At 47.4% G+C, this 27996-nt stretch overlaps 1 protein-coding gene across 1 annotated transcript; it reads left to right on the forward strand.

Moving 5' to 3' along the window:
- Nucleotides 1-256: 256 nt before the first annotated feature.
- Nucleotides 257-27899, forward strand: Xpnpep2 (X-prolyl aminopeptidase 2). The gene is made up of 21 exons (XM_028887373.2): nt 257-558; nt 3059-3132; nt 5195-5305; nt 6533-6596; nt 7586-7690; nt 7909-7995; nt 9126-9272; nt 12481-12582; nt 13205-13286; nt 13941-14136; nt 15020-15109; nt 15818-15927; nt 16549-16626; nt 17972-18043; nt 19678-19738; nt 21132-21201; nt 21764-21868; nt 22225-22284; nt 22979-23055; nt 25857-25946; nt 26505-27899. The coding sequence occupies exons 1-21, from the start codon at nt 510-512 to the stop codon at nt 26697-26699; spliced, it is 2025 nt and encodes a 674-aa protein (XP_028743206.1). The 5' UTR covers nt 257-509; the 3' UTR covers nt 26700-27899.
- Nucleotides 27900-27996: the final 97 nt, after the last annotated feature.

Consider the following 27996-nt stretch of genomic DNA (forward strand, 5'->3'; position numbering starts at 1 on the left):
AGAACTCACTGGCTTTTTCTTCCAGAGGAGGGCTCGGAGGAGGAGCAGAAGTAGGAACACATTATCCACCCTAAAGCAAAAGTAGGGCTGTACCCAGCGCCTGATGTGGAGGAGCTAATGGGAAACAGCTTGTTGGAGGGTGGGGAACAGAATTCAGGAACTGCTGGGGTAGTGCTGCTGAAGAGGGGGATGGGACAAACCGGCTAATTGAGACCAGCTGTTGCTCCTCAAGCTCAGAGATCTTTGGACTGTGCCCTGGGGTAGGCTCACACCCTCCTCCAAGCCACAAGAAACCAGCACAGGTTGCCCGGGCAGCCTGAGGCTCCTCTGCCCTCTGTGGCTTCCCAGACTCCTCTGAAACAAAAGATTAGAGAAGGATCCTCATCCAGCAGCAGGACACAGCGGTCAACCTTGCCTGCTCCTGCCCAGGAAAGGCCGGGAGGAAGAGGCCATAAACCACCCAGTCCTCTCCTCCGTCCCTTCATCTACTCATCGCATCTGGAGACCCAATGGCCCAAGTCCACTGGCGCTGCTACCCCTGGCTTGTTCTCCTCTGTGGTATGTGCACCCCAGCCTCTCCTGGCAGGCAGCTCTGGTCTTTCTCCCCAGGCTCAGAAAAGTTTGGAGTGAGGGCTAAGACTCAGGTTATCTCTTTTCTCTTTGTCACCCTGTTTTGAAGAAAAGGGCCCCCTGCAGGGCCTTTATGACTTGGATCAAGTCTAGTTTGGAACCTTCCCACCCCGTGACAAAATTATTTCAGCACTCATTGGGTTGATGACTTTTTGAATGATGACTGCAGAAAGGGCGTTGCAGAAGGGAGACAGGTGGGGGACACAGCACAGACTGCAAGAGGTTTAGAACCAGTTAGGACTGGAGGACTTCTGAAAAGAAACTTCCGAAGAGGAATCCTTGAAGGTCCAAGGATGGAGAATTCCTGCTAAACTGACTTAACAGGATTCTTGGAGAAGGCAGGCTAGGGTAATCAAGTATCAAGGGTAGAGAGATAAGGAATCTGATCCACTCAGATAATGATAAACTGACCTAGCAGAATTCTTACTAAGACAATAAAAGCCCAGGAGGACAGGGCAGGTACAAAAGGTCAGTGTTGAGGTCTCGTCAAGAAAAGAGACCAATGGGAGAATGCCAGATCACATCTATGGTGCTCTGTTTGTTTCCAACCAGGTACCCAGTTCAGCTCCCTACCCCTATCCCTGGTCCTGGGGAAATCTTCCTTTGTTTTCTGTCAGCAGTACCTGCTTATTAATTCAGCCTCCAGTGAATGAGTATCTCCTTGGTAGCACCCCTGTCCAGAGAACACAGAGAGAGTGATATATCCTGGCCTTCAGAGGAACGTGGATTGGCTAGGTCCCACTTCCTAGGTTGGCACCTTAGCACTGCCATTTTGCTAGAGAGCTGCTCCTATGGAATTGGGGGTTCATTTTCTTAGATTAATTTCTTAGATTTCCTTTGAGTTTATGAGGCCAAGTCATTCAAGTAGGGCATTCATGAAGCCACTTATAAGGTAGAAGTATAGCACCTCCCTGTACTCAATCCTCATGGTCTCCAGGGAAGTAGGTGCCCTAAGTGTCAGGATGTCAAAGAGGTCGTTGGACTTTCAGGTCAGGAAGGATCTCTAAACCTGGCCTCCTTTACACAGTCCCAGAGCTAATGGGGCATAGCTCAGTGCCTGGCACACAGTAGGCACTTAAAAAACATCTGGTAAGTGAATCTCGAGGTGGTTTCTTTGGATCTTACCAAATTTCGTACAGAGCCCAAACTGGAAACTAGATCTCAGTATACTGTGACCCTTGTGTGGCACCCCTCCACACACCCACACCCACACCCTTTCCAGGACCGCTTCCTATGCTTGACTAGTGAAAAGATGGAAAGGGAACTCCTATTTCTTTGGTGGTGCTGAGAAATAAAACTGGGGACTTATTTTTGAAGTATGCAAATGCTTTACCACTGAGCCACACTGCCAGCGCCATTCTCTGCCCCCTCCTTAGATGGCCTGGCTTCAAATCTCCATCTAACCACTGATTCGCTGTGGCGAAACCTGAACAAATTATGAAACCTACCTGGACCTTGGCTTCTTCCATTATAGAAGATGAATTATCATACATTTCTCATAGGGTTGTCACAAATGTCAGAGGAGATACAGTTGTGGTCAATTGACAATGGGGCTGCATGCTCAGAAATATACCATTAGGCAATTTTTTTGTTCCAATGACCACATGGAATATACTTTAAAAAACCCACATGGTTATAATATCACTAGACTGCATAATATGGGGTCATTGTTATATATGTAGCCCTTGGTTGACCTCAATAGTGTCGTGTGGTACATGACTATGCAGCAGTCTTCTGTATTATCTTTTGAGACAGGTTCTCATGTAGCACAGGCTGCCTCCAAACTTGCAACATAGCCAAAGATAATCTTGAGTTCCTGCCTCTACCTCGCCAGCATTGGTGATACGGGCATGCAATGCTGTGCTCAGCTGTGGATTACTGAATTCCATATCTGGCACATAGTAGGAGTTTTTTTTTTTTAATGTTTAGTCACCTTTCACCACCTAGTGTTGGACTAGGGTGGATTGCTGTCTTGGATTTAATCGAAGCCTGGAATAGTAAGCAGAGACTTGGACTGTGAGAAAGGGTGTAAGTGACCCTTGTATTTCAAGAAATCATACGCATACACACATGAAAGTGGAAGAGATTATCAAGGTCCTCTAGGGCATTTCAAAGAAAATTTGATTTAAAACTTTAATTTATTCAATTTTCCCACTTTACTAGACACTGAAAAGACACAATTAGATTAGAAGGGGGAAAATGATGTAATGAACACAAACCCATCCAAAAGTGGCAATCACTTGTCAGTGAGTATGACCCAGGGTGCCATCCAGTTCAGGCTGATTTCCCATGAAATGTGATTATTTTTAGTCTCCAGCATGGTGTGTTTCAAAGGATACCGGCCCTACAGGCTAAGGGAAGATGTCCCTTCACTCTGTGAGAGCTCTCTGGTCCCCAAATAACCCTAGTTTTGTCTCCTATTTCCTAGCATGTGCCTGGAGTTACCCGCAACCTGGGTACCATGGAAGAGAAGATGTGAGAAACTGTTCAACTAACCCTCCGGTGAGGCCTTGGCCCCATTCCCACATGCCCCTCCCACCCATCATTCTCTCTATCCCCTATTGGCCCAGTTGCTAGCCTCTCCTACAGGCTTGCTTCTGATTTCTGCACACTGGGGCCCCTGCTTCTTATTAAAAGCAATCAGCAGCGGCTCAGGTATCTACCATACCCATTATGGGTCCTCCGCTCCTCAGACCCACTGATTTCCACAGCTTGTTGGCTTCTGCCCTGGCCTGGGAAGCTCCACAGAGGAGTAAAGATAGTGAAGAACTGCTAGCTGGCCTCGAACTGAGACTAGGCAGAGGCAAGGAAGGAAATGGAAGGAATGATAATAGAACTTCTAGAGCAGTGGTTCTCAAGCTGTGGGTCACAACCATTGGAAACCATATTTCCGATAGCCTTAGGAACTGAGATACCACTCAGTAGCAAAATTACAGTTATGAAGTAGTGACGAAACTTTATGGTTAGGGGTTCCTGAGACCATTGGAAATATGTGTTTTCCAATGGTCATGACCCACAGGTTGAGAACTCTGAAGAGGGAAGCGCAAAAGGATGGGGGGAAGAAGCCAGTGAGCTGTAAGATCTATCTGAAAGGCAAAAGGCGGCTGGCAAATGGGAGGCAAAGGGAAGAAGGTGGCCGGCTTCCCAGCTGGCCTCTAAAGTGATTGATCCCACAACTCCAGAGGGTAACGAACTCCAGGCAGGGTTGGGCTCCCAAGTGTGAGGACTTGGACAAGCTCCAGGAGTAGTCTGAGTCACAGGGTAAACACAGATCATTGCATGGGATAGCAGCTTTACAGGACCATGAGAGCCAGCAAGTGAATGAGCAAGCTACAGCATTTTTGTATTCAAACAAATCTAGATTTCTTGTTGAGGAGAAGGCAAGGAAAACAAACAAACAAGAAAAAAAAAACATTGTTTTCATTTGAAAGATGAAAGGCCTTCTAAAGAAATATCTGGCTTGAAGAGGCTCTTTCTGGGATATGTCACAAATACAGGGGTACTCATTCACTCTCTGGTATTTTTTGGGGCCAGTGGGTAAGTACTGGAAAAGTAGGGTTGCTGGATGAGAAACAGGAAACTTGATTACATTTAAATTTCAGGTGATAATATTTTGGTATTAAAGTATGCCCCAAATAGGCATGGAACATACTTATATTAAGATATGATCCCTTGGTGCCGGGTAGTGGTGGCACAGGCCTTTAATCCCAGCACTTGGGAGGCAGAGCTAGGCGGATCTCTGTGAGTTCAAGGCTAGCCTGGTCTGCAGAGTGAGATCCAGGACAGGCATGGAAAAAAAAAAAAGATATGATCCCTTGCTTAACTGAAAGTCAAATCTAACCAGATAGGTGGCCTGTACTTTTGTTCATTATATCTGGCAACTGTACTCTCAAGATATGCCCAAAGGGACTGCCCATAGCCTGGCCTGGGACCAGGGATGAAACTCCTGTCGTTTTCAACCACACATCCAGTGGACATTCAGGTCCCTTAATTGTCACAAAGGGTCTTTCTTCAAGTTCTACAATACCTCCATCCTTACTTAGCTTAGGTTTCTTAATTTAGACTAACAAATACTATCAGCAGCCAGCCTACTCAACCTTCCCCCTGTTTTTTAGAGAAAGGGTCTCACTATATAGTTTTGGCTGCCCTTGAACTGTCTATGTAGAGCAGGCTGTCCTTGAACCCACAGAGATCCACCTGCCTCTGCCTCAATCACTATGCCTGGCTGACCTCATCATTCTCTTTTTGTTTGTTTGTTTTGTTGTTGTTGTTGTTTTTTTTTTTCAAGACAGAGTTTCTTTGTGTAGCCCTGGCTGTCCATGGCACTCACTCTGTAGACCAGACTGGCCTCGAACTCACAGAGATTCGGCTGCCTCGGCCTCCCAAGTTCTGGGATTAAAGGCATGTACCACCACTGCTTGGCAACCCCAAGACTCTTAAATATAGCCTAAATACCCCTAAACTCACCCTCAGGAGAAGCTGGGGGCTCCCCTAGAGGCAAAGCCCTAGATGTCATTTTCTTTAAGCAATCCATATGTTTGGGTGTCTTCCTGTTATCTGTCAGCACCTGCCAGTTACTGCAGTCAATACGACAGTGCAGCTTGCAGCCCTCCGCCAGCAGATGCAGGCCTGGAATCTCACTGCCTACATCATTCCAGACACAGATGCACACATGGTAAGGACCAGCTCTGCTCTTATTTGTCCTCTCCCTTCTTCCATACTTGGGCTTGTTGGTCTCTAAACAGAAGCCACAAACAAGAGGCTAGCAGGAGTTGGAAGCTGCAGACAGAGAAAGCATTTCACAGTGAAAAGGATGAAAATGGAAAGCTCACCCACACTAGTTTAAGGTCAACTGAAAGAATGTACCTCTTTACACTGGAGGAAAAACAGGGCCAAAGTTGCTTGACCACCCAGAGCTCTAGACTATACAAGTGTGGGGGGGGGAGCAGACAGAAATCAAGGTGACGATCTGGAGCAGACCTCCTTTCCCCCAAATAGTAGTGCTGCCTACCCAGCCTACCTTTTCTTACCAGTCACTCCGCCTCTACCTCATCTAGTTCCCCACACCAACCCAGTTAGAAGAAAAGGTATGTTCAAAGTCAATGTATCTGCTTCACTTTATTTCTGACCTGCTGGGGATGCTTAAGAAGTTTGACCAACATCCGAGCTTCTTTCAGCAAAAATAACAATGATATATCCTCAAGGATGAGAAGCAACAAAGTCATCTCCCGGTATCTATAGTCTAAAAGAATAGTGTTTCAACTCCCTTATATAAAATGACATAGTGTTTGCATATAATCTATTTATAACCTCCCATATGCTTTAAATCATCTCTAAAAGGCTTATAATACCTAATATAATTCAAATGCTATATAAATGTTACCATACTGTTTTGCTTAGGGAATAATGACAATAAAAACATATACCAAATACTGTCCCAGTTTTTCCAATTTTTTTTAACCAAGACCAAGGTTAATAGAAGATGCACATACAGAATTCATGGATATGGATATCTATCTGGCCAATAGTGTATAAAGCCCGGTGCAGAAGTTATTTATGAAGTACCCAATATAGTGTGATAGACTCAGGAGGAAGACATGGTATTTGAAGGGGAATACCAAAAGGCATGGCCCAAGACCATACTGAATTTGCATTATGACCATGGTGGTGAATTTTGCAGAACAATCTGGTGTAACCAAATCCAGTGCTACACTGTGGGTTTGACAACCCAAGAGACAGTTTTTGAAAGGTGAAGAAGATAGTATGCTGAAGGAGTTACAGAGGCTTCCTGGAACAAATGCCAGGGGTGGCAAGACAGGAAAAATCTGAGATGTACCTGGGGCCTCCCACCTGGCATCTGACTCCATGTAGAAAGTTAATGATGGTGTTGTTGATTTCCTAGAGTGAGTATATTGGCAAACACGATGAGAGGCGAGCATGGATTTCCGGCTTCACAGGAACCACAGGTAACAGCCATTACCCGCTCTGATTGCTTGTGTTGGTAGACCTGAACTGATCCATAAAGGACCTGGTATGGCCAGTTCCTCAGCACCCAGGACCAGAGGCTGGTGTTCATTCTCATTCTCCCCACCCCTATGAACCCAGCATGCTCCTCAGGTCAACTGTCTCATACCCCTGTGGCCATAGTTCTGCATAGGAGCTGGCCCTCCTGGCTTCCTCCCCATGCTTGGCTGCCTCTGCCACAGCCAGGCCCAGCACAGTGCTCCCTGGATCTGGTTTCTGAAGCAATTGCTACTTCCACATCTATTGACAGGAAACCTGCTCTTCCTTTTACATAATAGCTCATTTGGGGATAAAGTTTTACTTTAGGATCTTTTTACAGACAACATCACTCTGTATGGCCAAACGAGACATAAACATGGAGGCTCTCAATGCTGTCTTGTCTCGGTTTCTGAAGGGCCCTCCCATCCGGATCCTGTTCCCTTAAATAAAGGCAGCTTCCTTTGTTGACCATTACACATTGCCTCCCGAGCCTCGAGGTGCTCTGCCTCCCTCATTGTGAGCCCTTATTCTCTCTCTCACATTGTTGTATTCGGAGTTGTTGCATTCGTCTTCCCCACCAATCCTCAGATGGGCACCTAGTTTGATGTCTTTATCAGCTCTCATCTTTTCCTGTGAACACCAACGACAACAACGACCGACGTGCAGCATTAGCTCCTTTGGACTTGCAGAAGCCAAGCCGATTCTTGGCCTACTCCAAGTCCTAAAGGCCCTCTATAGGGACCTCCAACACAAAGCCGAGCTGGGGTGCCAGAGGAGAGCTCTCTGCAGGTTTCCCCGAAGCGGGCCTTCAACATCTCCTACCCCTCTTCCTTCCAGTGGAGGAGAGGCGCTGATACTGTGACAGAGCCAGTACTACATTACACACCCAACAAAGTTGCGCCCCTCACTTTCATCTTCGGCCTCACCCTTAGACTGCTGTGCTCTGCTGCAGGTACTGCCGTGGTGAGCATGGGGAAAGCGGCTGTCTGGACCGATAGTCGTTACTGGACTCAGGCTGAGAGGCAGATGGACTGCAATTGGGAACTCCATAAGGAAGGTAGTACGCTTTGTCCCCCCAGCCCTGGACCCTAGACTAGCTTTGGGGAGATACAGGTGAGTGGCTGTCTGCAAGGCCATGCTTGGCCTCGGTGGGGAAGTTCAGGAACTACGAGGGCATCTCTGATCTGTAAGGCAGGACTGTCGCAGACAGAAGTCTGGCTCTGGGGTCTGAGGCTGGTCTGCGAAGTGACTTTTGTGTTCCCTCCCATCTTTTAGTTAGCGCCTCTTCCATTGTTGCCTGGATCCTTGCTGAAGTCCCTGCTGGAGGGCATGTGGGCTTCGACCCCTTCCTCTTCTCTGTTGGTATGTTTTTCTCTCAGTCTCCGGACTTGCGTGAGCTGCCAAGGAGGGTGACTCAGCCTCCTGGGAGATACACAAACATATTTGCTTAGAATGAGAGGCAATATGACCACAGGGTATCTTGAAGTTGTGGCTATAGAAATATTTTACAACAAAGAGATATTCATGGATTGTATAATTAAAATATGCTAAAAGAATGAATACAAATTTTACAAAAAAAAAAAAAGCAATGAATGCAGAAAGCCAACCTAGAAGACTTGGAATAATTACAATCCAGTGGGTAAATAAGTCTGGATGTCCTTGACCCCAGAACCATCCCTGGGTCCTGGGACTCTACCAATTATGATACTTGGGATCTCTTAGAAAACATTTTCTGGAAGGTAGCTTAGAAGGATCAAAAGTGTAGAGAGGGCCTGTAAGCTAAAGACAGTCCCATAGAATACAGTTCTCCAAGTTCTGGGACCCCAGACAGCTGGACAGCCCATACCATCAAAATAGACTTCATGAATATGCATTGAAAGGCTTCTACTTCCAAACAGACTTCTTTGTTGGCCTATCCAAAGCCCTGATCATCACCCTTCCTCTGAATGGTGACATTAATTCCTAATAAAAATGGTTTGTACCTCAGAGGGACCGTCCCCAATCACTGACACTTTAAAAAGACCAGAGTAGGGGGTTGGGGATTTAGCTCAGTGGTAGAGCGCTTGCCTAGCAAGTGCAAGGCCCTGGGTTCGGTCCTCAGCTCTGGGGGTAAAAAAAGACCAGATTAGGGTCAGGGGTATAGTGCAGTGGTCGAGTACTTGCCTGGCTTCAGCAAGGTCCTGGATTCAATCCCTAGTGCTGGGACTGGGGTTGGGGCAGTGAAGGGCAAGATTAGCTCATTGACAGTGGCCGGCATGGAGGTGGGAGTAGAACAGTTAGGTTTGCAAAACAGAAGGAGACAGATGGAAGACACGCTGGGAAGAAGAAATATGCATTTCAGAGGGCCAGAGCCTAGGGCAGGCTTTGTGGGGCTGGAGCCATAGGAGCCAAGCAAAGTCAAGGCTGCAGGACGGACTCACTTTGCCTAGATCAGTTTTCCTTGAGTTGCAAATGGACCTGGAGCAAGGACTCCTTTCTGTCTGTCTCTGCAGATTCCTGGGATGACTATAGTGTGGAATTCCATAACTCCAACAGACACCTGGTATCCGTGACAACCAACCTTGTGGACCTGGTATGGGGGTCGGAGAGGCCCCCCATGCCAAGCCAGCCCATTTATGCCCTGCCAAAAGAATTTACAGGTGATTCCATCAGCCTATTGTCCCTCCCGCTTCCCGGTCTGCACGAACAAGGGTCCCTCCCAGCATGGGTCCCCAGTGCTGCTGCATGTTTTTTTTTTCCCCTGGAAATGTCATTAACCAAGGCAACAAAGTAATGGTTGACAAACTACCTGAGATGCATGGTTAAAATGTAGACTGCTTTTGTCTTTCTCTCCTGAGTCCAAAGGTGCCCAGACTATATTTAGAAAGCACTGGAATGAGCAGTGTTCACATTTGCAGGAAGAGATAGCAGGGAGGGAGAAAAGAGGAGACTTGAGGAGAGTTCAACAACAGAACCCTCCTTTCCTTGAAAAAAAATTGTTTCAAGTTTTGTTGGTTGGTTTTGATTTTTTGCGACATCAGTTGTATTTTTTTAACGTATGGATATTTTGCCTGCACGTTGTCTGTGTTTCACATGCATACAGTGCTCGTGGAGTCCAGAAAAGGGTGTCAGGTCCCCTGGGACTGGAGTTACAGATGGTTGTGAGCTGCCATGTAGGTGCTGGGAATCGAACCCACACCCTCTGAAAGAGCAACCAGTACTCTTACTGTTGAGCCCTCTGCACCCCCCCCCCCAAAAAAAAAAGCTTTCTTAAGAGAGAAGTCCCCGGGATCTTAGTTGTTTATCTGGAAGTGGAAACTGACTGGTCATTTGGCCCTTTGCTTCTGGTTCTACTCTGAGGAGGAATTTAGATTTAGGACATGAATGACTTCGACAGAGTGAGTAAGTGACTAAGTTCAGTGTCAGTCTGTGGCATGGAAGAGGGTTCAGGTTTTGGCTGGACCACAAAAGAAGATTAATTAACCCAGAAAATTCTAACATCTGTAACCCTGACCTCATTGGCACTATCGTAATCTGATATAAAAGATCAGTTTACATTATGGTTCTTGTAAGCAATCACTAAATCCCGACCAGAGTCTTGATCACTATTTTTACCCCCTGGAAATTCTGAATGGACCAGTGGAGATGCATTTCTTGTCCCATTGAGCAATCGGCGGGCCCCCTTTCCACATACAATTCCACATATGATTTCTGATTTAGAAAGGAGTCATGAGAGCAGGAGGGGAATTTCAAAACTGTGCCTCTGAGGAAACAAGTAGAAACGGCGTCCAATTTCTTTCTGCACTCCAGTGTGACTTACAGAATCATCATTGTGCACGGCCTGACTTAGTTTTTGAAGGGAATGGCTGTCTATGAGTATTTGATCATAAAAACCACTCACCTTTCTCAGCGATCAAAGGCCACCGTGGTGCTGGGGAAACGTGAAGATAAAAGGGTTCTAATAAAAAAGGCTACCGGGGATTGGGACAGAATTCACATGGATTTTGTCACTTCCCATAAGCTAGGAGATGCTGCGGCATCTCTAGTCTTCAAGGAAAAGCCATTTGGAGTCAGAGCTTGGCCCAGAAGCCAAAGAACAGAGTTCAGCTTCAAGACGCCTAGACAAAAATGAATTTTCCTCTCCAGCCATGTTAAGTTTTTTTTTTTTCTTGTGTAGGTTTTAAAGGTGGAGTTGGGGGTGGAGCAAAGCCAAAGAGTGGCAAGTGAAAAGTTAGCCACTCACACATCAGACCATTTATGTGTGCTTTTGTTTTCTCAAAATGGATCATAGTCACACATCTTTCCTTTTGTGAGTTACAAGTTGCTGGGGGCTTTTGTTTTGTTTTTGAGACAGGGTCTCACTCTGTAGCCTAGGTTGACATTAAACTTACTATATTGCCTAAACAGGCCTCCAACTCATGGTGCTCCTCCTGTTTCAGCTCCCCAAGTGCTCGGACTAGTCATGAGTCACCATACCAAGTAATACTCATGAATTTTAATCATAATTTTAAGTGAAAGGAGCCATATCTTGTATGATTCCATTTCTATGAAGCACTCAGCATTGGCAAACCCATAGACAGAAAATAGATTAGTGATTTCCTGGGGCTGGAAGGAGAAGAAATGGGGAGTGACTCCTTAATGGGTACAAGGTTTCCTTTGGGGATGTTGAAAATGTTTTAGAATTAGATACTGGCAATGGTTGCACAATACTATGATGTTTTTAAAGCCAGCTGAATTGTGTACTTTATCTAGGCTAAAATGATAAATTTTATATTATGTCTGCTTTATCAGAATAAAATAACCCTAAAAAGTATATCATACCCAAAGCTTTGGTTCTAGTTAAGTAGTTTTACCCATTTGCATAAAGTTTTTTTAATAGCATTAAGTTATCATTTCTGTATCTGGGCCCAAGCAGGAGTCTTGATGTTCATGACATTCTGCCAAGTTTTTTTCCTAGTGCTGTCTAGAGAGAGACTTTACATGCCTTGGAGGAGGCAGAAATAGGAGCTGAAAACTGAACTCCTGGAACCTAGATACATGCATTCTAGAAAGGACAGTACTGGACAAAGTTTGAAGACTACTTAGTAGACTGAAAATGTTAAAAGAGAGCTCAGTATCTGGACAGATGAGGACTGTGGGCCAGGCCCATCACACAGACATGAGTTCAAATCTCAGGTCCACCCCTTCAGCTATGAAACCCTGGGCAAGTCACTTTACCTCTCTGAAGGCTCACTTTGCTTATCTGTAAAATGGTGCATGTAAGCATTCAAACAATGCCCAAGGAGTGCTTAGTCCGATATCTATGGCTTATTGAGTGCTGGAGGTACTGCGGGAAAAGTTAAACACCATCCCACTCCTTTCTCCCTTTGCCCATTTAAGCAGCTCTTCTGTTCCTTCTTTAGAGTTATTGACAGGTCAAAAAAAGCACTGTGAGGCTTAGCGAATGCCTTTCTACAGCTTTATAAATGCCAATGCATTGGATCTTTGCAGCAAACCTATTGAGGTAGATACTGCTGTTACACCCACCCTCATCTAACAGATGTGCCAAATGAGAGACAGAGGTGTCAAGTAATTTGCCCAAGATCACACCCAGTTACTAATGGCGGGGTGCTTATTGGAGCGCCATCTGGGTCCAAGGCCTACATCACTAATGACACAACTGTTTGAAGATAGAATTCTACTGCTTTTGGAAACATAGAAAGCTGGAGTGGTTCAGTCATCGAGCACTTGCCCAGTGTTCAAGGCCATTGGTTCCATCTCCTCCACCAGAAATAAAGGAAAACTCCTACCCTTAGGGAGTTTCGCAAGAGCCCTATGCCAAAGACAAGGTGTGTCACTCATACTTTCTTTGGGTTTCTTTGCTTCTAGGGAGCACTTGGCAGGAGAAAGTAACCGCCGTCCGAAGCTATATGCAGAACCATACCATGGCTCCAACTGGTCTCCTCCTATCAGCACTTGATGAGACAGCTTGTGAGTGGGAATTTATGAATGCAAATGGGTCCTGTAGTCCCAAGCCTCCTGGGCCTTGCAGCATACAGCTCTTCCTGAAATAACAACATATCCACCAGCTGCTAGGAGCCCCATGGTCATGGCCCACGGGAACTTGGAGGGGTTAGTTAAACAGCAGCTGCTCAGGGCTGCAGAAGAAGGAGGCCAGGGGCTCCAAGCAAGAGGGGCTAGCCTACAGGCCCCCCAAGAAACACAGTGATTTTGTCTCCTTAGCAGAAGAAGGCCTGCAAAGCTGCCAGCAGCCCTGGCTGTCATCTGGGCCACTCAATACCCAGAGTAACCCTACTCTGTCCCCACATAGCTGAGGGCTTTCTGCTCAGTTCCCATGGCTAGGCTTCAGACATCTGGAGGCTGAACCAATACTGTGTGCTGGATGTCACCTATCTACATTTTATGAGGGAGAAGTCCATAGCTCTCTTCACCATCTCAAAGACCTCTAAGAAGATTAAGAAGCAATCAGAGGCAAATGCCACAAGCTGCTGTCGTAATCTTGAGGTCAAAGCAAGCCGTGGACCATAGGTGTCAGAAACGCCTGCCCCCATGCAGAATGGCCTCAAAAAGTCCCATCAATTCTTTTTTCCAGGGCTCTTCAACCTTCGCAGTAGTGACATCCCCTATAATCCCTTCTTCTATTCCTACACGCTGCTCACGGACTCTTCCATCAGGTACAGCGTCTCCTTGGCTTACTGTTGTGAATGTCTTCCAACTTGCACTCTATCCAGTTCCACTGCCCTTACAAGCTTCGGGTGCTCATGAGTTTGGGTGCCTGCCACAGCAGACTTCTCTAGGAGACCTCCCACTGGCTATTCTTAACCCTCTGACTTGGGGCTCTCTATGCTGGCTTCCAGTGACCTTTGGAATCAGAAGAGTGGAATATGCCCCCAGTTCCTTGTGTCGTTCTTAGTAGGTAGGCATTCAGGGCCCTCCTGTGTAGCTTTAGTTTTCTTGCCTTGCCCACAGTCAGGACAAATCTTTGTCACCCACCAGTCCCACAGCCGCTCAGACCCAACCAAGTAAACACAGAGACGTATATTGCTTACAAACTGTATGGCTGTGGCAGGCTTCTTGTTAACTGTTCTTATAGCTTAAATTAACCCATTTTTATAAATCTATACCTTGCCATGTGGCTGGTGGCTTACCAGAGTCTTTACATGCTGCTTATCCTGGCGGTGGCTGCAGTGTCTCTCCTCCTTCTTCCTGTTCCCCCAATTCTCCTCTCTCTTTGTCCCGCCTATACTTCCTGTCTGGTCACTGGCCATCAGTGTTTTATTTAAATAGAGTGATATCCACAGCACTCCTGGTCTTCCCTTTCCACCTAGGTTGTTTGTCAACAAGAGCCGCTTTAGCCCCGAGACCCTACAGTACCTGAATACAAACTGCACGACGCCCATGTGTGTGCAGCTTGAGGACTACAGTCAAGTCCGTGAGAGTGTAAAGGCCTATGCCCTAGGCAATGTAACGATCTTGGTTGGGCTCAGCTATACCACCTGTGGGCTCTATGAAGTGATACCTAAGGTAGGTTTGCCAGTCACTGACTTGGAGTTGTCTGCTCCAGGCATGACAACTGTCCACTTAAAATGGGGTCCCTCGGCCATTGGGCCAGCTAGTGAGTCAGCAAATGTGCGGTGTGTACTCTTGTAGGCCTCAGTGACAGAAGACTGAGCAAGAGCAGGGGGAGGAGGAGGAGGCAGCAGGGGTGTCTGTCCACAGAGTCCATATAGCTGCAGAAGCTAGACAAAATACAGCCTGATCTAGAAGAAGCTTTCAAGTCAGCTGACCCTGGTACTGACCAGAGCTCTTTTCCTAAATGGCTATTCAGTGACTTTAGCTAAGTGGCTCATTTGGTCTAGATCTCCGTTTCGTTAAAGTAGCAATGAAGCCGGGCGGTGGTGGTGCACGCCTTCCTTTAATCCCAGCACTCGGGAGGCAGAGGCAGGCAGATCTCTGTGAGTTCGAGGCCAGCCTGGACTACAGAGTGAGTTCCAGGACAGGCGCAAAGCCACACAGAGAAACCCTGTCTCAAAAAACAAAAACAAAAAAAAATTAAAAATATAAATATAAATAAATAAATAAAGTAGCAATGAAGCTGAGCACTTCCAGGAGCTGCTGGATGAGTTCAAAGAGATAGTACTTGTGAAGTCCAGTGGTTGACACAGTACATGCTTGGGATCTGGTAACTGCTCTGCTACGTACAAGACACTTAATGCTGCTCGAACGGCCTGTGGCCTGCAGCGTGCCAGGCCTGACTGCTGGTACCAGGGCAACGTTCATCAAGAGGCCTGCATAACCAGAAAGTAGCCAAAGGAGAGAGCATGGCCAGGAAAGAGATCAGCCCCAGCTGGGTCCTCTCTGTCCTTTGTTTACTGTTTATCCATCTTTGGGTCCCTGCTTCCAACAGGAGAAAGTGGTGACAAGCACCTACTCCCCAGTAATGCTAATGAAGGCTGTGAAGAACAGCAAGGAACAGGCCCTCCTGAAGGCCAGCCACGTAAGTCCCCATGGCACGGCCTTTTGGGAAGTCTGTCTGATGGGTTAACCTTCCAGAGAGAAGCCTGAAGAAGACTCTCAGTAAAAGCAAGGAACACACACCAAATATCTATATTCTTCCCTGCATAGATATGTGACATTAGATGTGGTGATGTGCATTGCTTTGAACACTGCCGATGTTCCATAAGTGCTAGCTGGGATGATTTCCTGCCTGGCAAGAGGCTAGCTCGCTTTTTAGAATAGTCTTAACATTAGGATAAAAGACCTCATTTTGAAAGAATTTTTCTTAAGAAAAAATTTTAACATACACTACAGTAGAGAAAATAGCCCAAGATTCCCCATGTCCCCATTTCCCAGCTTCAACAATCATCAAGCCATGCCCAATGCTGTTTCATCTGTAAACACCCCCCTCCCATGCCTGACCCCCCTCCCCCCACTTGCTGCTGGATTATTTTAAGACAAATCCCACATATCCTATCATTTTGGCCATCAGCGCTTCAGTAAGTATTTTTAAAGATAAGAACGCTTTTAAAAACATGAGCACACTCTGATTAGATAGAAACATTAACGAGAATCCTTTGCTATCCAGTAGCTAGTAAAATTGTCATGTTTTTAAAGCACTCAATCCCAGGGCAGCTATCTGATCTTCCCCGAGTGAGGAAGCAGCCACTCTGGCCCGCTTTAGTCACTGGTGTGCTTCCTGCTTCAGGTGCGGGATGCTGTGGTTGTGATCCAGTACTTGGTCTGGTTGGAGAAGAACGTGCCCAAAGGCACGGTGGATGAGTTTTCTGGGGCAGAACACATTGATGAGTTACGACGGTACAGGACTTATTATCTTTTGGTGCGCGGCGGTGGGGAAGTGAGGAGTAATTAGTACCCTTAGGAGGAAGAAAGATCCTGCTTGTATTTGGAAGTGAGATTGACAGGTTCGTGGGTGGTCTGGGAGCTGTGCAGGGGGTGTTGGAAGACATTCCCCAGCCCGGCTGAAAGCGGGACAACCCAACAGCACCCCCTAGCGACTGCCTCAGATGCAGCCTGCTCTCCCTGAGAAAGGCTGGCTGGGGAGTGGGGGATGGGAGGGATGGGGGGGCACTTGGGAGCTTCCAGTAGGGAAAAGGCTTCCCGAGGTAGCTTGTGGTACCATCTAGGTTTGAGGTACAAGACATTAACACACGGATAGGATGTTTTTCAGATACAGGGAACTACTTTTCTTCTCTCCCATAAGTAAAATGGAGGCAGAGGGCCAAGAATTGGTCTCCATGATCTCTTCTTCTCTGTACTCGAGTGCTCTCCCTACATGTGACAGGACAGAACTTAAAGAGGCAGATGAAACCAGGCTTGGGTGAAGGCAGCCGGGCTTTCATTTGCTGTGTAAGATATCCCAGTCACAGCTTAGTCCCTGGACCATTCTATGATTATTCCTTACATTGTCCTGCCTAGGAATGAAAACTTCTCCTCTGGACCCAGTTTTGAAACCATCTCTGCTAGTGGCCTGAATGCTGCCCTGGCCCATTACAGGTATTTCAGAACAAAGAATTTTCTAGAGTACTTGTAAACAGGGTCATAGTTATGAGTACAGAGGGACTAGGGTGAGAAGGAAATACTCTGAGCTCTGGGTAACTTTTAGGGTTTGGGGCCTTCGGGATTGTGAGTGGTCAAGGAAGGAACTACTTTGCTGTTTGGAAGCTCATTAAAATTAAAAGGCTGGAGTGTGACTTTTGTCCCTTTAAGGCTAGGACTTGGGGGCGGAGGGTGCTTGGGTGCTCTGAGGTCTTTAAAGTTTAAGGAAAGCATAGAATCTATTAGAAGCTTTTTTTTCTTGTTGTGAATTATTTCTGTTATTCCTTTGTCTGAGATAGTTTTATTGTTTTTTGTTTTGAGACAAGGTCTCATGTAGCCCAGGCTAGCCTCAAATTCACAATGTTGTTAAGATTGGGTTTTTACCTCCTGATCTTTCTGCCTCTGCCTCTTAAATGCTGGGATTACAGGTGTGCACCGCCACACCTAACTTGAGACAGGGTTTTGCTTTGTAGCTCAGGCTGACAAGGAACTTGTGATCCCCCTTTGTGACTACAGGTATGAATACCAAAAAAGACCCCATAACAAAAGGCCTGTCTACTTAACCTCCACCAACCATAGTGAAGCCAAAATATGTTAGTCCACATAGTTGATCCCATAAAAAAACAAACCATGGTAGGCCTACCTGATAAAATTTGGAGGGCCAAGCTGACCAGATGCATCAGGTTAGCCTGGACATGACAGAAAATGTGTCAAATGCCCTCCAGAGAAAGACCTAGCACGCCTGAGAATTCCCTTCCCTGATGCCTCCACCCAAGTCTTGCTCATGGGATCTAGAGAGTGGCAGAGTATACCTACCTCAGTTCTCTAAAAAATTGTTCTCCAATCCTACCCTTGAAGTCCCCTCTCTTCCTGTGCCCTTGCTCCTTGGAGTCCTCTTAGATACATCAAGAAGTTACCGAGAAAGAGCTGGAGCCCAGCACCTCTCTGCTTTGCCGTGGGCCTTTTGTAAGCCTCTTGCCTCTGTGGGCTTTGTTCTTTTGTGAGCAGAGATGGCTGAACCAAGTAGCCTCTGAGACTCTTAGCTCCCCTCCCTGGGGACCAAGGTCTTGGCTTGGCCACATGCAGGATAAACAGAAGTGTGCTGAGGACAGCAGCTGCAGTTGGAGCCCAGTGCTTTCCTGGAGTCCTTTGGGAGACAGTTATTTCCCAGAGCAGAGAGCCTGAAGGCGAGCTCCCAAGTGGGGAAGGAGTCGTGTTTCTCCTCAGCCCCCATCCTCGTGTCCACCCCGTTTGCCCAATGCAGGGTTCAGATTCTCCCCTCAGTATTCCTTGTCTTTCCCAGCCCAACTAAGGAGCTGCACCGCAAGCTGTCCCCAGATGAGATGTACCTGGTGGATTCGGGAGGGCAGTACTGGTATGTACACCCCATCAGGCCTTGGCCTAGATCTCAGCTCAGACATCCCCGGCTTCCAGAGGCTGGCTAAAGCTGCCTGTCCTGGGCCATAGGTCTTTGTCTGATTGAAGCACGGACCTGCATTGAATAAGCCCTGAGCAGCCTCCTCATGTTCCCACCGGGGCTGCCTGCACAGTAGAAAATACACAGAGATCAGAATAATGGGGGCACTCATGCAACACCTGTGTGGGAATTAGGAAAAGATTCTACTTGCTTAAGTCATTTTTTCAAGTCTGCAAATTATTTACATGGATCTGCCTGGCTGCACAAACACCACCACCCATTTTCTCACCCACTCATGCAAGCCCTAGACTCAGCCCACATCAGAGCCATCAGACCCGTCTCACTCCCTGTGGCAGGATGACTGACCATGTGCGGTTGGAGATGGAGGCAGACGAAAGAAGTAACCCTTTAGATGTGATTCCCTTGTGCTGTGTCAACCTAAACAGTCCAATGTGCCCGTCATACTGAATAAGCTGACTAGGCATTCCTTCAGAATGTGTGGGCAATCACTCAGTTTCATCCGGTTTCTATCCTGTGGAAAGGGCGAATGCACTAAGAACAGAGACTCTTCTTCATAGCATACCACTTGGGGAGCCAGCTCGCCATGTGCTCGGTTTAGCAGCCTGTGCTTACCGCTAGTTGGATGCTGTGTGAACTTGAGATGGCCGCAAAGAGGAAGTAAATTTGTGGGGGCGTGTTGGGTTGGTGCATGCTCAGAAGAGGGTAAGGTAGGGAAATAGTCACCTCACTTCCTCTTCTGGCCTGAGGAAGAAGTTCTCTACGCCCCATGACCCACTCTCAAGAAGCCCCAGAGCCCTGGAATGGGTATGCTTAGTGCCAGCCTGGGGGAACCCCTACAACTAGTGATTGCGAGTTGGACCTGCTAGCTCTGGCTTCACCTCAATGGAATTCCAAGCCATGTTCACAGCAAAGAGCATCTTAGGAGGAGTCAGCATTTTCTCCAGCCTGGCTTTACCAAATCTTAGGGAGAGAGATGACCTCACAGCCTAATGACTTCAGTGGTCTCATCTTTAGTAAGGAGGCCTGCTCTGAGGTCCTCTGGGGAGCCGCAGAAGTGTCCCATAGATTGTGGGAGTGTTAGGACAATGTCACTTTCCTGAACCTCAGTCTCCCCATCTGTAATTTATAAAAAAGAGAGATAGACCATGCCCTGAACCTAGCAACTTGTACCTTACAAACTCTGCTGAGTCTCTTTGGTATGTGGATGCTGAGGCATGATTCTGATGGTAGTGCCTATCCTCCTTCCCTCCCCCACTCCCTCCCCCACTCCCTCCTAGCCGGCCATCTTTCCTTCTTTCTAACATGCTCTCCCTGTGTAACCCAGGCTGGCTTTTCCATCCCAGTCTTCCCGTCTTCAACCTCCTGCTTGCTAGGATTGAAAGCATGCACCCCACAATACCACCACCACCATACGTGGCTCTCTGTCTTCCTTTTGCTTCCCACTGTGCCCTATTCCAGCCTGGTCACTCAAACCCCAGGAGAAACAAACAGAAAATACACAGGAATCACTGGCCCCGGCCCCTCCTCCCAAGTGCTCAGCAGAGTTGGATGTTAGTTCCCTTTCTCCACAGGGATGGGACCACAGATATCACCAGAACAGTGCATTGGGGCACCCCTACTGCCTTCCAAAAGGTAAGTACCGGACCCCAATTTCCCTCTTCACTTCCCCCAAGTGATCACTTCATCAAGAGCTCTTTCAAATTGAGGGAGTAAGCTGGAGGCCCGGAGAGGTTGTGTAGTTTCTCCAAAGTCACACAATAAGTGCCAGGAAAGCCGGTGCAAAGTCGGGCCACCAGCAAGACCTCAGGCCATGCATCTCCTCTTGGCATGTCACTCCACGAGTGCACAGACATTGGTCATCTGTGTGTCCAGCCTGTGCTCTACAAAAGGGAGGGAAAGAGATCTCTAATGGAGGAAAAGGGCACAGGGCCTCTCAGAGGAGCTAGAGCTGGTCTGAAAATAGGGACACGGCTGCTCAGCTAGAATGGGACCTGGGACACTGACTAGGGTGGGTGGGGAGCTGCTTGCATGCAGCCAGGAACAGAGCGGGGGGGGGGGGGGGGGAGCCCTGTTGTGCAGGCCTCCAGCAGCTCATCGTCTAGCACGTTGTGGAGTCTGCTTCCTCAGAACTCCAGATGGCAAGCCAGTGCGGGAGTGTGGGGAAAGGAAGTGACCACATGGCCACCAGTAGTGACCAGAGCAGGTCACCGTTGCCAGTCTCTCTCCCCCAACAGGAAGTCTACCCTGCCACATGATCAGGCCCAACCCACACTTCAGGCCTTAAGAAAACTAAAGGATGTTGCTAAGGCATGGTAGTACATACTGGGGAGGTAGAGACAGGAAGATTGACTGTTCAAAGCCAACCTTGGCTACATAGAAAATTGAAGGCCTTCCTATGAGGGATACAGGAGTAACCAGGTTAACTTTGCTTGAACATTTGCTCATTGCCTTATACACTCATTGTCAGTCTACTTCAGCCTACAACTTTAGGAACCAGGTACCATTCCTATCCTATTAAATATCAGGAAACCAAGGTATAAATAGGTGAGAGAGAATGGGGTGTGGTGGCGCACGCCTTTAATCCCAGCACTCCAGAGGCAGATGCAGGCAGATTTCTGAGTTCCAGGACAGTGAGGAGAGCTCAACAGAGAAGCCCTGTCTCAAAGGGAAAAAGAGAGAGAGGTGGGAGAGTCTGGGAGCGGCCGAGCCAAGCTTCGAGACTTGAGATGAAAAAGACCTGCCTGCCGCCCACCCCGTCACTCCCCTCTACAAGCATATTTTCAGCACATGACAGTGAGCCCTGTACGTCAGCCTAAGAGAAAGACATGGAGTTGGCCCCAGCTTTGTGAACACCTGCCTTCCCCACCCTCCTTGGTCATCTTCCAAAACCTGAATGACTACACATGAGAATGTGTCTCCTGTTCCTGGGCCTCCGTTCCCATCTGCTCCCGGAGCAAGCATCACGGAGCTCCTTGGCTCTTCCTCCTGTCCACTCCATCACCACTTCCTCCTCTCTCCTTACCAGGAAGCATATACACGTGTGCTGATGGGCAACATCGATCTGTCCAGACTCATCTTTCCTGCTGCAACATCAGGTGGATTTCAAATACCAGACTGGATCCAGTCATCCCCACCCCCTAGGCACAGATATTATTGGACTCAGATTGCGATCCTGGGAGGCTATGGAACATCCTATCCCTCTCACATAAATGACAAGTTCTAGCCAAGACAGAGGACTTGCCCAGGGTCCTACATAGGGTTAGTGGGAGGACTGGGCCTAGCCACTCAGGTCTCCTGCCTCTTAATCCAGTGCTGTCACTCAGAGGTCCGGGAGGTCAGTGTGCGCTTCAGAAGTCATATACAATTTTTGAAGGAAGTCATTGTCAAAGTCCTAAGGCCTAACTCATGAAGAGACATTTCAGTCAATTTATCAGTCCAGGTGATTAGTCCAATGTATAGAGTACTGGAGACAGTGAGGGGTCAGGCTGGGCTGTGCAGGAGACACTAGCTTCATCCATAAGTCCTTCTCCATCCCACCCCTGTGTCCTCTCAAGAGCTCTTTTTCTCAGGTACCACCCTAGAAGTTGAGTAGGAAAGGCCAAGGTGGACAGTCTCGGTCCAACCAATGGACCAGGAGCAATCTCTTTTCCCTTTCAGGGAGAAATGTGGATGCTTTTGCTCGAAGAGCCTTGTGGGAAATTGGGCTCAGTTATGGTCATGGGACAGGCCATGGCATTGGCAACTTCCTCTGTGTGCATGAGTGTAAGTATCTTCTCAGCTACACTTGTTTAACCTTCTCCTATGAGATAGAGCCTTCCACTGCATGTAAATTACTAACCCACAGAGATGCATGACCCATCCAAGATGACTAGATGGTGGAAATGATGCTCCGAGGGATAAATGAAGAATATTGGCCCTGGGCATTCCAGAGGGAGAGAGAGGGCCTGCTGACTATATAGTATATACCCCAGGGAAATAAAGGCAAAGCCTATCTGGTGAATGCTAGTTCCAGATATGACAAGTGCTTCTAGACATAGCTAAGGATCCTCCCTCAGAACCTGCTCACTTCAAGCTGGTGACACATAGAGCTGAAACCATGCTTATATCTTCCTTCCCAGGGCCAGTGGGATTCCAGTCTAACAACATTGCCATGGCCAAGGGCATGTTCACTTCCATTGGTATGGTTCTTGAGTCCTTCCACTCTGCTACCCCATCCCAGAAAGAAGCTCTCTGGGGGATGCAGGCATCCGTACTCATCTTTGGGGATCATGCTGAGCATAGGCTTAGCCCAGCTCTATCACTGCTTTCTTTACTAAATCTAGACACAAATGATTATCACACTCTCACTCCAAGCTCCCTCTGCCCATACCCTCTGTTTTCCTGTTTTGTTTTAGACCATCTCACGTAGCACAAGCTGTCCTTGAACTCATTATACAGCCGAAGCTGGCTTTAAGTTCCTGAACTCCTACTTCCACTTCTCTAGTATTGGGATTACAAGCATACGCCGGCACTCCCGGATTTTCATAACTCTCTTTTTCTCCTTGGAAAATGGTTTCCAGGTGTACACCCAGACTATGGAGTTGTCCAACAAATGCGGGGGTAATAGGACAGTGGTACACATGGAGATTGGAACCCTAAGTGGGATCTTCAGTCTTTCCTGCTAGACTACAAGGGAAGGAGAGTGAGGCCAAGTTATACCTGAGAGGACCTGAGGCCTGGCATCTGACAAGTTGTGGGGCTGACAGAGCCAAAGCCACAGGCAGCTGGGCTGCCAGGCCCTGCAGTTACTTGAAGACTGGTGCAGGCAAGCTGGGCATGGATCCCTCTTATCCATTGCTTAATATCTTTCGCATCTCTGTGTGTATCTCTTAGAACCTGGCTACTACCAGGATGGGGAGTTTGGAATCCGTCTTGAAGATGTGGCCCTTGTGGTCGAAGCAAAGACTAAGGTAACACTGTGGGCTAGAAACATGGACCACATGGCTCTGCTTTGGGTGAATGGGAGTAAGGAAGGCCAAAGGAGAAGGGCATTTGATGTACAAGCATGAATTTATCGGAAGTCTTTCTCGGCTCCTTAAGAATTCTATAAATCTGTTTCTCAGGCTGCACACTGAAATCATCTGGGAATCTGGGTTTTTTCTTTTTAAATATCAGTGCCAGGCCCCACTCCAGACCTAGTGAATCAGTATCCCTGCCCTAAATCACTGGTTCTCAGTGCACATAATAATCACCAGGGGAGCTTGTTAGAAATAAGGATTTGATATTATAGCAACCAACAAGATGAAATACCTGAATATAAACTTGAAAAGACTCACACAGAGCAACTCTGCTAAGGGACATAAAAAAGATTTAAGTAAATGGTGCTCTCTGGGAAGAAGCCTTACTATTGTGAACATGTCATTCTCCCTAAATTAATCTATAAATTCAAGACAACCTCGATTTCAATGTTAAGTGGATAGTTTTGTGACTTTACCAATGAAAGTAAAGTTTATTTGTGAAAATAAACATGCAAAATATCTAGGTAGCTAGGGGAAAAAATTGAAAGCTTAAGGAGCAATGAGGCAAACTAGTCCTATCCAATCCTATCATCAACTATCCCAACAAAAAAAAAAAAAAGTTGGGCCGGGCGGTGGTGGCGCACGCCTTTAATCCCAGCACTCGGAGGCAGAGCCAGGCTGATCTCTGTGAGTTCGAGGCCAGCCTGGTCTACCAAGTGAGTTCCAGGAAAGGCACAAAGCTACACAGAGAAAAAAAAAAAGTTGGAACTGGAGATGAAACAGACAGCAGGAATAATGAAAGCAAACAGCCAGTCCAGAAATAAACCTCCAATTCACATAAACATGGGGAGTTAGCTGCTGCTTCACCACAGGAGGGAAGAGAGAAATCACTCCACAAATAGGCAAAGGAATGAATGATTAATCATTGTGGGGAGTAAACAAAGTGACATCACTGTTATAGCAAATGAAATCCCAGATGGACCAAAGAGGTTCTGTTATTATCTATTCATTGCATGAAATCGGGGGTATCATGTACCTTAATCATAGCCATATTCCCCTTCCCCACTCTCGGCTCCCTCCTCCTGCTTGCTGCCAGATGAACTGAAGTTTCATGGTGAACAATAGAACCACTGAGGCCTAGAGGAAAACCTATGTGAATTCATTTACCATCCTGAATGGAAAAGGACCTTTCTTTAAAAGACCCAGAAGTGATGGGGAGGAAAGGCTCATAACTAAGTTAAATAGAAAATGTCTGTATGAAAATCATAGCATAACCAAAATCAAAAGTTCTGTTTCAAGTATAATATATGCAACAAAGAAAGGATAAATATCCTTAATTTTACTGTGAACTACAAGATCAAAACTGGGGGACAGTGGCAAAGGACATGAAGAGACAGTTCACTAAAATGAACAGTAACTCAATGCATATGAAAAGATGTTCAACTGCATCCTTAAATGTGGATAAATCAAAACAGCAGTAGACTAGCAAATTGCTCCCCTGGGTTTACTACCAAGTAAAAGGGGAGGGAGGTATAGAGAAGTATGTATGGTAGGATCCACTTTGTATGACTTTTTAAAACTTGCACATGTAGTTATGTACAGTCACAAGATTAGTAAAAATCAGAGACTTTGATAATACCCAGTGCCAGTGAGTATGTGGTATGATGAACACCCTCATTTCCTGTTGAGAGAAGTATACATTGGTGCAAACTTTGTGGAGGATAGTGTAACAATGTCTATCAAAATACCCATTAAAGTTTCTAGGCCTCTCTCTCAGCTGTCCCTCCACCAGATATGTAACATCTGGATATAGAGCCAAAAGGTCATCAAGATATTTACATAGTGTTAGCAACTTGTAGCATTGATAGTAATAGTAAAAAAAAAAAAAAAAATGCAAACAGCTCCCAAACCCATGACTGGTTAAGTAAATCAGGATATATCCCCATGCTTTAGACTTTTATACATCCCTTTTAAACTGAAGTAGATCTTAGGGATGGAGAGATGGCTTAACAGTTAAGAGTATTTGCTGCTACTGTAGAGTGCCCAAGTTCAGTTCCCAGCATCCACATGGAAGCTCATAATCTCTAGTTCCTCTAGTTCCTCGGGATCTTATACCATCTTCTGGCATCTGTGGGCACTGGGATGTGACTCGGTTATAACCCTGGGTTTAATCCTCCAATGAACCTACCAAATGAACTGGTCATCCTACTACTCAGGAGTTTAGAGGCAGGAGGATCAAAAGGTAAAGGTCAGATTCTGCTACATAGTAAGTCTGAAGACAGCCTAGGCAATAGAAGACCCTAGAGAGAGAGAGAGACAGAGAGATAGAGAGACAGAGACAGAGAGACAGAGAGAGAGAGAGACAGAGAGACAGAGACAGAGAGAGAGCAAATAACATTTATAGATTATTTAAACACAGGTTCCAAGGCCCTGCCTAGAGATTCTACCTGCAGTGGGTCTTGGAAGTAGTCCTTGCAACCCAAATATTTAATGTGCCCCAACACACTGTTGATGCCCACAGTTTGATACTCAGACATGAGTCTTAATCTAAATGTCAGGAATCAGGAAGGAAGCGGCAAAGCAGCGTGCTGAGGGGTAGGCAAGAGGACTGGCCAAGAGAAGGGCCTCTGGAAGGCTCAAACCTAGCTACAGTGTCCAGAGCTGGCAAAGATCAGTTCCCCACACTCCGGGCTTCAGCAAGTTCCTCAGTCCCCCTCTTTTTCTTACTTTCTACCTTCTCTATGGACTTTCAGTACCCAGGCACCTATCTGACTTTTGAAGTGGTGTCCTTTGTGCCCTATGACCGAAACCTCATCGATGTCAGCCTGCTGTCCCCGGATCAGGTAAGCGTCTTTAGTATTGCCCGCTCTTCAGGCAGCTGACTTCCAACCACCCTAGGCCTTTCTTGTCTCTATTCTCCCTACTCCAAGGACTTCTGCCCTTCACCAGGAAGATCCACATTGTGGCACCTTAGGTACTCATTGGGGCATATCTTCCCAGCTTGTCAGAGATTCCAAAGCTTCTAGGACTTTCTAGCTGGACCAGCATCCCCAAACTCAGTAAACCCCTAGGGCTACTTAGCTCTGCCACTAAAAGGCATAGAATGATATGCAGTCCCTTCACCACTCTGGGTCCCCAGTCTCCTCTTTTATAAGATGGAGATAACTACTCTCCTTCCTTTTTATTCCTCTGCCAGACATCAACCTCCTCTCCATGAGCATCACCATATTACTAAGCCATCACCACGGGGCACTGCCTCTGGAAAGCTCCAGAAAATAGCAGAGGTCTGAAAGTGGCTGGGACCCTAGTCCACAGTGAAGCTCGAGTACCATGGCAGGGGATCAGATGGTACCAAGAGCTCATCTCCTGGCAGCTTAGCTCAAACCTACTTCCCTTTGCAGCTCCAGTACCTGAATCGTTACTACCAGACCATTCGTGAGACTGTTGGCCCAGAACTGCAGCGGCGGCAGCTGCTGGAGGAGTTTGCATGGCTGGAGCGGCACACAAAACCCCTGTCAGCCTTGGCCCCTCATTTCACCTCTTTGACCTCCGTGTGGGTAGCCTCTGCTCTTGCCATCCTCAGCTGGAGTAGCTAGACCCCCCCCATGCCCCCCATTCTCCTGCGGACTGTTCGGACTGTTCGTTTGGGTTTGGGATTCATTTTCTCTTGCTTAGCTAGCCTCTCTCTGTGCCATACATGTCCCAAGAGCCCCTGCTGGCCCATCACCTTGAAGTCACTCTCTGAAGCTTCCTCCAGAGCCAGACCCCAGGCAGCACATTCTACCTTCTCCCGGATGTGCATGCCTCATCATGGACTCCCACCCCCAGGCCCTGGGAGAGCAGAGCCACTGTAGCCTGCTACAGTGAGTCCCTGTCCCCAAAGTAAAGGAGCCTTATAGGCTAATGCCCCTCTTCATAGGGCTCCATAGCCCAGAGGGCCCCATCCTATCCTACTTGCTGAAGAGGGCGAGAGCTGTTCCCACCCACGCTGACTCCAGACTTTTAGGGCAGCCTCTGGCCACCCTTATTCAGCCCCAGGCCTACAGTGGCCTCCTGGCTCTAGACTGTAGAGTTGAGGGACTATGGGTGACTCAAGCCTGCCTGCCCTACCCGTAGAAGGAGGTGGCTGGGTGAACTGGTTGCAGACTGCCACTCTAGCACTGGGGAGAACAGATGAGCGGAAGTCAGCTGTGGCCTGGAACTGGAGACCTGTCAGGACAGGCCTCAGTCCTCTCCCCATATGTGAACCCACAGCTCCTAAAGCACCAGTGTGCTCCTTGACAAGTGATCCCACAGGGAGTTAAGGCAGAGGACTTTGCCTGTGAAGAGAGAATGGCAAAGGTACTCTGGAATGTGGGCATCAGCCTGGGCAGGATAGCCACACTCTCCCGGACTCCTCTGGCACTCAGGGAGCATTTTAATCTTCTAAGGTGTAGCCACCATGTCAATGCTATTAAAGCCTTCCATGTCTCTGAAACCCTCTTAACTTTCTGTGGGCAGCCTCTGATTCCCCCATTTTATAGACAGGAAAACGGACTTTCAGACAGGAGGTGTGGCCTGCCTGAAGAGACCCAGCACTTGGTTAGGAGATGGGGTTAGGGGGTGGGGGGCCAGATGGGCTGGCGCTCCAGCTCCCATCAGCACTGTGGCAAGTCTCTTCAACTACGTGTCAGCCACTGCCTCATTCACTGAACCCACTCTCATCAGTGTTTTCTCTGGTCTGGCCCTGACTAGTCGTTAGCCACCTGGCCTCACATCCTGCTAGATGCTTAAAACAACTTTGCAAAGAATGCAAAGATGCCTGCCTCTGGTTTTGCATTGTGTCTGCTGTTGCTGTATTGGAGGAGGCTGCTGGTACCTGTGGCTTTTGTGGTGGGGGAGGAAGAGAAGAGG

This window comes from Peromyscus leucopus, chromosome X, assembly GCF_004664715.2.
Source record: "Peromyscus leucopus breed LL Stock chromosome X, UCI_PerLeu_2.1, whole genome shotgun sequence".
NCBI classification, from domain to species: Eukaryota; Metazoa; Chordata; class Mammalia; order Rodentia; family Cricetidae; genus Peromyscus; species Peromyscus leucopus.